Raw genomic sequence first — 11175 nt, forward strand, 5'->3', positions numbered from 1 at the left:
TCTCCCATGTCTTGTATTTAAGCCCTCATGTTTGCATTGTCTATTTGTGGAGTATTGAATGTTAACGGATGTGTTGGTCAAGCCATGGTCAAGCCATGGTCAAGCCATGGTCAAGCCATGGTCAAGCCATGGTCAAGCCAAGTCTAATCCATGTTCATGTTTTGTTTTGTAGTCAGGGTTATTGGTGTTCAAATTTGAAAATAAACTGCGCTTGGGTTCTTCATCTTCACGTCTTCGTCATTGCCATCATTCTCAGCCTGCTCCATGCCACGTAACAGCGACGCCTCAGCCTGCTCCATGCCACGTCACAGCGACGCCTCAGCCTGCTCCATGCCACGTCACAGCGACGCCTCAGCCTGCTCCATGCCACGTCACAGCGACGCCTCAGCCTGCTCCATGCCACGTCACAGCGACGCCTCAGCCTGCTCCATGCCACGTCACAGCGACGCCTCAGCCTGCTCCATGCCCCGTCACAGCGACGCCTCAGCCTGCTCCATGCCCCGTCACAGCGACGCCTCAGCCTGCTCCATGCCCCGTCACAGCGACGTCTCAGCCTGCTCCATGCCCCGTCACAGCGACGTCTCAGCCTGCTCCATGCCCCGTCACAGCGACGTCTCAGCCTGCTCCATGCCCCGTCACAGCGACGCCTCAGCCTGCACCATGCCTCGTCACAGCGACGCCTCAGCCTGCTCCATGCCCCGTCACAGCGACGCCTCAGCCTGCTCCATGCCCCGTCACAGCGACGTCTCAACCTGCTCCATGCCACGTCACAGCCACAACTGAGCAGTGGGACCTGGAGATGGTTCCCACCCTTATACCCACCTTTAGTTCTCCTGAGCAGGCAAGGGGAACTTTCAGCCCTCCGATCTCGCCTGGACCCTCTGAGCCCTGGACTTCGCTTTGGCCTGTCGGTCCCTCGACATTGCCTCAGCTCGGCGTTCCCTCGGCTCCACTATGGTCCTTCAGCCTGTCGGCTGTGCTGGGGTCCCTCGTCCCTCTGGCTCCTCCTTGGTCTGTCGGTCACCTGGCTCCGCTTTGGCTCTACAATCCCTCAGCCCCGCCTTGCTCCTTCGAGCCTCTAGCACCGCCTTGGTCCTCCCTGCCATCGGCTCCACCCTGGCCCTTCGTGTCTTCGGCTACTCTCCGGGCACCACATTCCAAGGCTTCGCCCCTTGAGCCTCTCATGGCTCCACCTTCCATGGCTCCGCCCCTCGAGCCTCTCATGGCTTCACCTCCCACGGACTTTGCCCTGGTCCAATGCCCCTCGCCCTTTCTCGCCACGCCACGCCCCATGCCTCAAGACACCCCCCCCCCCCTTCCCTACAGAACTTTGAATTATGTCATGTATTATGTGTTTTGTTTATGTATTGGGGTGTCAGGAGCCACCCCTAAGTGGGGGGGATATGTCAGGTGTATTCTGTTGATTTATGTCTTTTATTTTGAAATTCTAGTTCCTGTTTCATGTCATGTGTTCCTGTTTCCCTTGTCTTGTGATTTCTGTTTTCCCTCCATGTTCATGTGTCATGTTTTCATTGGTTTATTGTTTAATTATCTTATCAGTTCTGTTTGTTCATTGGTTTATGTTCTCCCATGTCTTGTATTTAAGCCCTCATGTTTGCATTGTCTATTTGTGGAGTATTGAATGTTAATGGATGTGTTGGTCAAGTCAAGTCAAGTCAAGTCAAGTCAAGTCAAGTCAAGTCAAGTCAAGTCAAGTCAAGTCTAGTTTAATCCATGTTCATGTTTTGTTTTGTAGTCAGGGTTATTGGTGTTCACGTTTGAAAATAAACTGCGCTTGGGTTCTTCATCTTCACGTCTTCGTCATTGCCATCATTGTCAGCAGATCCAGCATACGTTACAGCACTTTACTGAGTGAAAGCAGGTTGTACAGTGATAGTATTAGCGATTCCCAATATTTGTGAGCTTTATAAAGTTTCTATATGAATTAAATATGTACTTTGCATTTTGTCTTCTGTATAGTTAATCCCTCTTATTTAAATAGTTTTATATGGAGGGCCAAATTATTTAATCATTAAATAAATATTCAAACATTTACATAATTATTTAAATATATAATGAAATAGTTAAAAACTTGAAAATTATTAAATCAGTAAATTAAGCCATATTACTCAAAATTAAATCATAATATAAATATTGAAACATTTAAATAAATATTTACATACATGATGAAATGATTAAAAACTATAAAATTATTAAATTAATAATTAAGCAACTAAATTATGGAGGGTCAAATGACTAAAAATGTAATCATAAAATAAATATTTAAACATTGAAATGCAGATAAAATGTTAAAAAGTTCTAAATTAAATGATTGAAATCACTGAATAAATAAATAAATGCATAATAAAAAAACAGTACAATTAAAAATAAAAATAAATGACTTTTAAATGACTAAATAAATCAAGAAATGTCCCTTGTTTTTCATTTTAGCATAGATGATCTGTTTACTAAGATTAGATTTTTGTATCCTCATCTGATCAATAAAGGTCAGATTTTTAATATTAATCACATGATCAAATATGAATGTCCTGTTTCATTAATTCTCATGTCTAACAGTGATTCAGAGAGTGTTACTGTTTACTCTAACAAGCAGTTATTAATCGGTGTATTATTGTGCAGTTTTCCATATTTTCTTGTTGTTCGTTGTTTTTGTTGTTTGTTGTGTGCTGCATCTTCTTGTGTGTGTGTGCATACTTCATCTGAACACAAAACTGTCCTCAGAAGTGAACTAAATTCTTTGGGGACATTCGTTCTTAATTAGAAAAACAATTCATAAATCACATAAACTATGTTTCCCCTTTTTCACCTGTTTGGAATGCCCAATTCCCAATGCGCTCTAAGTCCTCATGGTGGCGTAGTGACTCGCCTCAATCCGGGTGGTGGAGGACGAATCTCAGTTGCCTCCGCGTCTGAGACTATCAACCCGCGCATCTTATCACGTGGCTTGTTGAGCATGTTGCCATGGAGACATAGCGTGTGTGGAGGCTTCATGCCACCCACCGTTGCATCTGCGCACAACTCACCACACGCCCCACCGAGAACGAACCACATTGCCCCATGTGACTCTACCCTCCCTAGCAACCGGGCCAATTTGGTTGCTTAGGAGACCAGGCTGGAGTCACTCATCACACCGTGGGATTCAAACTAGCGAACTAGCGAACTCCAGGGGTGGTAGCCATCGTCTTTTACCACTGAGCTACCCAGACCCCCTGTAAATTATGTTTTTAAATTAGCTTAGGGTTATGGTTCGTGTTAGTCTAAAATAATTAGAATTAGAGTGTCCTTATTTAGATAGCGAGTTAAATGTGTGTGTTTCTCTTGCCTTCGATGAGACGCGTGCATTCTCGAGTGTTACTCTGGTCCAAACCGCGGGATGACGTGCAACACTACACCAGTCTTTACACACCTGAAACACACATTTAAATTCACTTCTAATGATAAACCACCATACCAATGATTCAAAATCATAATGGGCAGAAATGAGAAAATAATGGGAAGTGTGTACACACAGACACACACACACCTGTGCAGCCGTGAGTAGAGTGTGTGTATCCAGGTAAATAAAGACACAGAACAGCGCTGCTTTCAGTCTCAAACGCTCTGAACACACGATCGATTCACTCGGTCTGTTCATGCGCACGTGAAGCCCTGATAGATCCTCATCTGAAACATGACAAAAATATCACAATCATTAAACATGATGCATAACTTATGTTTGCACAGAGTTTATTTTTTAGGATTTTTAATATTTTTAATTTTTAATTATGTAGTGTAAATTTATAGCATTATACTTTATGTTATATTACCCTGGCATTTAGAAAAACCATTCATAAATGAAGTCTGCAGTTATTATAAATAGTATGACCTCATGTGTGTTGTACCTGTGTGGCTATACGTCCTGTAGCCCGTATGCTGGTGTGTGTCGTCCTGTGATTCTGCGCTGTAAAGGGACCAGTCCTCTGATTCTGCGTCTGTATGTGTGTGTTGCATCATCCAGGGCGGGTCAGAATGGCTGTCGGGACACATCACATGATACTGCCCCCCCACCCAGTGACCCACGCAACCTCCTGACCCCACCGACAGCGTATGCGGTCGCACAACTTCATACCTGCACAGAGACATCGGTCATACTTTCATTCATTTGTACTTTTGCAATAGTTTAATTTTACACATACAGACTGATTTTATGCGGTCAATCCGTTTTGCTGTTCTTGACAGCCTTTCTTTACTTGCATATCACTGAATTTATTTTGTGTTAATAAGAAGTTATAGATTCACAATACATGATTACCATTTTCGCAAAGCATTAAAAGCAATTCTTATGCTTGCAACTTGATTTAAACCTCTACAAAACATTCTGCATGCATGCCATTTTTATTTACGCTTGCAGTGTGATTTACGCTTTCACAAATCTTTCTTTGCGCTAGTAAATCTTTCTATCATGCTCGTAACTTCATTTATGTTTTAAAAATCTTACGCTCCATATGCAAATCTTTAAGGCACTGATTTACCTTCATAATAAATACAGTAAATGAACACCTGTTAAGACTGAAAATGTTATTGTTTATAAATTATTGATATACAGTATGAAACAAAAATAGATGATTTGATCAGAAAAAAAAAATTCTCCCCTTTTCTCCCCAATTTGGAATGCCCAATTCCCAATGCGCTCTAAGTCCTCGTGGTGGCGTAGTGACTCGCCTCAATCCGGGTGGCGGAGGACGAATCTCAGTTGCCTCCACATCTGAGACCGTCAATCTGCGCATCTTATCATGTGGCTTGTTGAGCGCGTTACCGCGGAGACGTAGCACCTGTGGAGGGTTCATGCTATTCTCCGCGGCATCTACGCACAACTCACCACACGCCCCACCGAGAGTGAGAACCACATTATAGCGACCACGAGGAGGTTACCCCATGTGACTCTACCCTCCCTAGCAACCGGGCCAATTTGGTTGCTTAGGAGACCTGGCTGGAGTCACTCAGCACACCCTTGGTTCGAACTCGCGACTCCAGGGGGATATGATCAGATAATTAGCAGTTTAGTCATTTTAAAAATGGTGGCTTTTAAATATAATTGCAAATGGCAAATGTTGCCCATTTTATCCTCAGGAAAAAAAATAAAAATTAAATTGAGCTATCTGTTTTGCCATTGATAGAACTTGATATTAGACTGAAAAGAAAATAAGTTGTGTCACCCATCCCAAATTTCTGTACTACTAGTGGCAACGAACAGACATAAAAACACTGGCTCATCCAATGTCGTGATTTTGGGGTGGGACTGGGGGAGTGTTTGTCCTTGACAGCAATGGAGCGCAACTTGAGACTTTACAGAAAATAATTGTCACGTCCCTCAGTTTGTAAAAACAAAAACTGTGTTGACAGAAATGCACTTACTATGTTTGCCACATAAACTTCCACTGTTACCTAGATAGTCTGCGATCAAAAGTCTCAATATGAACCAGAAATTGAAAGTCAAATACAAACATTCCGACCCTTTTCAGGACATAGAGTTCAGAACATGAGAGACAGTCTGGGACCCTCTCGAAATGTATTATGAGTTGTTTGAATTTCAAATGATTGTAAGCCAGTTGATTGTCCGTAGTAAACAGACTCGTGTAAACACAGACTGATCACACTGTGTATTCGACAACAGTAGTTCGAAAATTGTGCTGCTGAAATCGGTCTGTGCTTACCGAAATTCGAACCACTGCCCCCCAGGGGTCAAAGCTGGAAGTGCTGTTGACCAGTGAAATGTCCACTAGGTGGTGCCAAAAGCTGTGTATTTTGTATTTTTACTTGTAAATGATGTAATACAGTCAACAGGAGTGCATATTTCATTAACTCTATCCCCTAACCCCAATCCTAAACCTAACCATCACTGGAGTAAAAATGTAATTATAGAGCGAAAAATGCAACCTCAGAATCATGCTCACTTTTGTTTTGAAAATGCAATTACTTCCTGTTTCCTTGAGACGTGAACCCGTGTCTCTGAGGCTGCTCACTGCAATCAGTAGCGCCACAGGAAAAGGTGAACACCTTTGATGCGGTATGGCGTTTGCCAGTAATTCGGCAGAATAAGGGTCAGGTTCAGGGTACATCAGAATTCCAGTGTAATCATGTTGGTAGTTTACCTGCAGTATTGAACGGCTCTGTGATCGTACAGCTGAGAAGATTTCCTGGACTTCCCAGAGTCACTGTAACTCTTCTGAGAGATAGCAGAGACACAGATTCAGTATCAGTTGATTTTAATCTGCATGAATTTGGTTGAGATTCGGTTGAACGTCTCACTTGGTAGCCTGTAGTTTTGGTACCCGACAGGTGTCTTTGAGGGGAAGTGACATCATCGTGAAGATGGATGTTCTGGAGCTGTGTCTCCGCCCTCTCTGCTCGGTCCAGCAGATCCTCGATGAAATGCTGCAGCCGAATCTTTGCACTCGCTTCTCTAAATGCTGTGTCACGCACAAACCTGTCCAGCTCACGCATTTCCCTGCAAAACACACACAGAGTTTTTCTGTGACAGATGCTACATTTACATTGAGGACAAAATGAGACGATATTGCATTTAATCTGTCATCATGTACATGCACAGTAATTTTGCTGAAGTAAATCTCTTTCTTTTAGCTAGCCATATTGATTTAATATTTCTGGAACAACAGGCAACCCAACTTTAGAAAAACAACACAAAAAAGTGTTTTTCCCATTTTTGGACTCACACCATTGGCGTATAATGCAACAAGAGGTGCTGAAGTCAACTAATTTTATTTACCTGTAGTTTTGCTCCAAAATCATAGGTGAAAATTGTCATTTTGAATGACTTTAATCATCATTTATGTGTCTTTCACAAATTTGATTTTTTTTTTTAACCGAGGACCTCTGGTTGAGTTGACCCTCGAAAACTCACACAAACACTCACTGTTGTTTGCGTTGGAGTTGCTCCTCTCTGTCTCTCAGCTCGTGTCTGAGGCTTGCCAACATCTCCACAGAGATGTCCACCTGACGCTCCAGTTCAGACGCTCTCTGTTCTGCTTCATTCCTTTCTCTATCCATTCTCTCGCTCTCTCTCCTCGCTCTGCTCACCTCCACACTCCTCCTCTTCACTTCCTCCTGCAGACCCTCCAGTTTGAGCGACACTCGCTCCTGCACCTCCAGCGCCAGCTGTTGAAGCCTTGCCTCCAACGCAAGTCTGCCCAGCCATGGCACTCCCAGCTGGGCTACAGCGTGTCCCGCGCCTGCCTCAGTTTCTCCAGCCCTGGAGGTCATGGCGACCGCCAGCACTGGAGAGAGAGCAGACGGGAGGACAGACAGTGAGTCTCTCTGGATCAGGAACTTTCGGAGTGGATGTGTCGCCGAGGAGGCCAGACTCAAAGCATCAAGGAGCTCCAGGCTCAGGGGACATCCAGTCTCGCTCTTCCCCAATGCAGCGTGCCCTCGCTGGGTGTGCAGGGACAGCAGTCCCCCCTCGGAGCTCCGTCTTGGGGTCAGACAGAGTTTCTGGCAGGAATGGACTCTTGATAGGTGGTCTCCAAACCCACACGCCTCGCCGCAGGTTGGGCAGCGTAACGGCATCTCGGTGCTGGTCGACATCCTCACACGCTCAACCAACTCAATGGTCTGTTCATTCAGAGAGTTTCAGTCTAAAAGAAGTAAAGTAGAAGCACAGAAAAGGCATATCTTTATTCCCACTTTGTTTATTCGTTTTGGCAGGCAGATAATCAGAGTCAGATACACCAGAGGATTCCCACTGAAACCGAAACAAATGTTTATTTTTTTTGGCAGAATGTAACTGAAAGTCCTTTTCAATTGTTCTGGAGTGAAAACGTAATTTTTTAATGCTGGTAACCAGTTAACAATGTTATTATTTCATTATAATCATTTTTTCATGAAACCAAAGACCAAAGGATTTATCACAGTATATTTTTGGAATTACACTACTTCTGTTGCCTGAAAAAATAAGGCTTCACTTATTTTGATTGAACGTGATAAACATGTGCTTTGATTTTGTAGGAAACCGCTGCATCACGTGTATCTTTAGAGTTGTGGATGTAGTATTCTTTGACATGCTGAAGACCTTTTTTTTACAACTACAGTATATAGCCTTTAATTATTGCATATAAATGCACTGAGATTTATTAATTGATTTTAGATGGATGGTTGTGTATTTGAAATGTTTTATTTATCTTTGGGCACATATCCCACGGGAATTTGGCATCTTGTTTCCGAGAGCTCCGGTACCCTTAGATAAGCCACATTATGCCGACTCACTGACAAGCGCCAACTCCCATCAGACATTTTTGCATAGACTCTAATGTGTTTCCCTTCCCTTATTGTGTGACCTGAAGTGCACTGTGTCAGCAGCTTAGGAGACCAGAGACCTCTGATCCTGCAGTGAAACCAGGAAGTAATCGTTTTCGCATAAACAGTGAGGAGAGCAAAAATGTCCCTCCAACATAACATTTTTACCCCACTGATGGTTAGGTCAGGGGCGGATTTAGGCATGGGTGATATGGGCAGCCACCTAGGATGGCATCTTACCATGGGCGGCACAGGGCGGGTCTTGTTTTTCCAGACCAGGTCGCTTGTTTCTCTTGCAAGATCTGGCAACACTGCAACTGGTATGTCACCCACCCTTAGCACAGAGTACTGTCATTTTAAATACAGTAGAAAGTTAATTACCCTTTCTGTTATTTCATTCTAACTGGTTACCATTTGGAAAGGAGGCTGTGGAACCCTGGAGCCGGAATGAAAAAATACAGTTTTTGCCCAGAACAAACCAAAATGAAAAACATTTAGTTTTATTACAGTTATGAATGTTAAGGCAAAGGGTGTATTTTTGCAATTATGCATAGCCAAAAGGAATTGAAAAATTTTGCAAGGTATAGCTGCAGGCCGGAATGCTCCAAATGGGAATGGAATCTCCAAAATAGGGCGTGGTTTTTCCAGAAGGGGTCGGTGTTACTCCAAAAGTGGTTTGCGCCAACTCCGAAAGGGGGCGACACCTCCACGGACGGTATGGGTTAGGGAAAGGGTTAGGTAATGGGCTCCCTATATCCTTGCTGATTATTTGGAGCTCCCTTCCCTAGGGGCGCTATAGCGAGATTAGTGTGAACTGTCCACTTCTACTGTGAGTTTTCTCTTTCAAGTGAACTACTGGCATGGCAGTTCAAAGAGAATATTGCAGAGGAAATAATTTAAAGTCAATGTATTTAAAGCAACTTCCCTGAATAATAGCACATCCAGTTTGAAGGTAACTCTATTGCCCCCTTGAGTACTGAGGTTTGTTCCCGCCACACAAGAATGCACGTTACGTATGTTCAATTATAGTCCCTTTCAAGGCAAGTCAGTCTTTGGCCATCTTTGGAACGCTCCCAGGCAGCTATTTTGTATGGATACAAGCAGCATAAATGTTCAGCTCCTATCTACTTGAATGGGGAAAGACTGAAATCTCCAGAAAAATCAGCAGTAAAATCTGACAACACTGGGATGATAAACTGTGCTTCTTTAGCTCAGATCACGCAAAATAACACAATTTCTCGAGTTTACTGACAAAAAAACTAGCATAAGAAATTGATTTTTGCACTTCGTTGAGCAATTGCTGTGCTAACCATAGCATAGTTACTAAACTACACTCGGTAGTGCTTCCCAGCAACACGTATTAAGCATGCTAACATTCTCTTTCACTAGTTAGTACATTAAGAAATAAAAGAGAATTATCTGAGTTATATGGACACGTCTAATTTTGTTGGGTTTACCCAATTCAACTAGGTTCTTTTTACACAAAATGTTTGTGTTGAGATTACATAGTAATTTTAAGTTAAGAAAACTTATTTCAAATATGTGGAACCACTGTCCACGACTGAGTCAAGTTCAGCCAAAGAGATGTTTCCTGGGTGTGCATAGTTGTACATGTATTATGTTATATATTAGTTCATGGTCTGTCCCTATATCTCGGTCTCTAGACACATATTTGTCTGTTCTTGCTCGTTTCCCCCAATATGTATCTAATTTACATGCCAATTAAGACGTCGGGTATACATCAGTTGTCTCACCTTGTGTGTGTGCGTGTGTATGTAAGAGAGAGAGATGCCATGTGACATGTTGGAATTCAGGCAGCATGCATCACACGGTGCGCGCGCTCTACGCATTATTTCCGCATGAATATCACGAAGACAAAAGCCGCTATTAGAGTAAAGCTTAATTAACAATCTGATGAATGAATACATTCCAGAAACATTCCTCTGTCGATCCATTATCCAGAATGATCCGATTCACACTTCTGTTTCTAAAGAACTGATTTCTTTCTCATTAAACGTTAAATACGTTGTTATGCAGTATCATTGCCGGTATTATTTAATATGCATGACTCGTGGTGAAGCATTATGAGGTTATAACTAAAGCAGCTCCTGTATCGGAATGTGTCAGACGTGTGGATGAATCACGCGACCCAACCCAACAACTTCACGCGCGCATCATCCAATACGCATATGTACTTAATGCACTCAGTGTAATATCCAAACGGTGGATGTAATGCATATAATATGCATGTGCCTATAATGCACTCAGTGCAGTATATCAGTGTAAATACCAGGCAGCGCGAGTTCACAGTGCCATTTAAATCAACGTTGAGGATTAAGCGTGTAAATGCACGAGTTTTCATGCACGGCACCATAAGTTAAACCCACCGGATCTCCTGGTTCCGAGACATCTGACGCGTCCTTTAACCGGCACCGCTGCTGCTCCAACACAACCGGGAAAAAAACTGGAAGCGAGAACTCTGTATTCATCGACCGCAAGGGCAGCCTCTCCGGTCGACTGTGACGTCACTCCCGGTACCGTCGCTCTCGGTATGAGAGAAATGGACAACTCGAGGGGTGTTAAAGAACGAATAATAATAATAAAAAAAAGTAAATCACTTTGGACACGCGCTTTACGTTCTCTCGGGCACGCGCCTCTGTGGAAGATGTGCGCGCGGTGCTGTCCAGGGCGCGTGGTGCTGAAATCCACACTGGACCCACGCGCGTTTGCACTGAGAGCGTGTCATTTTTGTCCTGGGGTGAGGTAGCGCAATTACAGCCTATTATGTTGTAATTATGTCAAAGGGCCTTTAGTTTGCGATGAATGCAATAGTTAGCGAATAGAATTAGCAAGGCTACATTT

General features: G+C 43.4%; 1 protein-coding gene across 1 annotated transcript in view; it reads right to left on the minus strand.

The window, feature by feature from the left end:
• The window catches only part of LOC127418568 (F-box only protein 41-like), a 17721-nt gene extending 10116 nt beyond the window's left edge, over window positions 1-7605 (minus strand). Inside the window, exons 1-6 of the mRNA XM_051659181.1 lie at window positions 6935-7605; window positions 6310-6508; window positions 6153-6226; window positions 3903-4129; window positions 3545-3684; window positions 3344-3427 (exon numbers count right to left, since the gene is read on the minus strand). Coding sequence (XP_051515141.1) covers window positions 3344-3427; window positions 3545-3684; window positions 3903-4129; window positions 6153-6226; window positions 6310-6508; window positions 6935-7605 — 1395 coding nt within the window. The remainder of the gene's footprint in view (window positions 1-3343; window positions 3428-3544; window positions 3685-3902; window positions 4130-6152; window positions 6227-6309; window positions 6509-6934) is intronic.
• Between the last annotated feature and the right edge of the window lie 3570 nt (window positions 7606-11175).

Source organism: Myxocyprinus asiaticus, chromosome 28 (genome assembly GCF_019703515.2).
Source record: "Myxocyprinus asiaticus isolate MX2 ecotype Aquarium Trade chromosome 28, UBuf_Myxa_2, whole genome shotgun sequence".
Lineage (NCBI taxonomy): Eukaryota > Metazoa > Chordata > Actinopteri > Cypriniformes > Catostomidae > Myxocyprinus > Myxocyprinus asiaticus.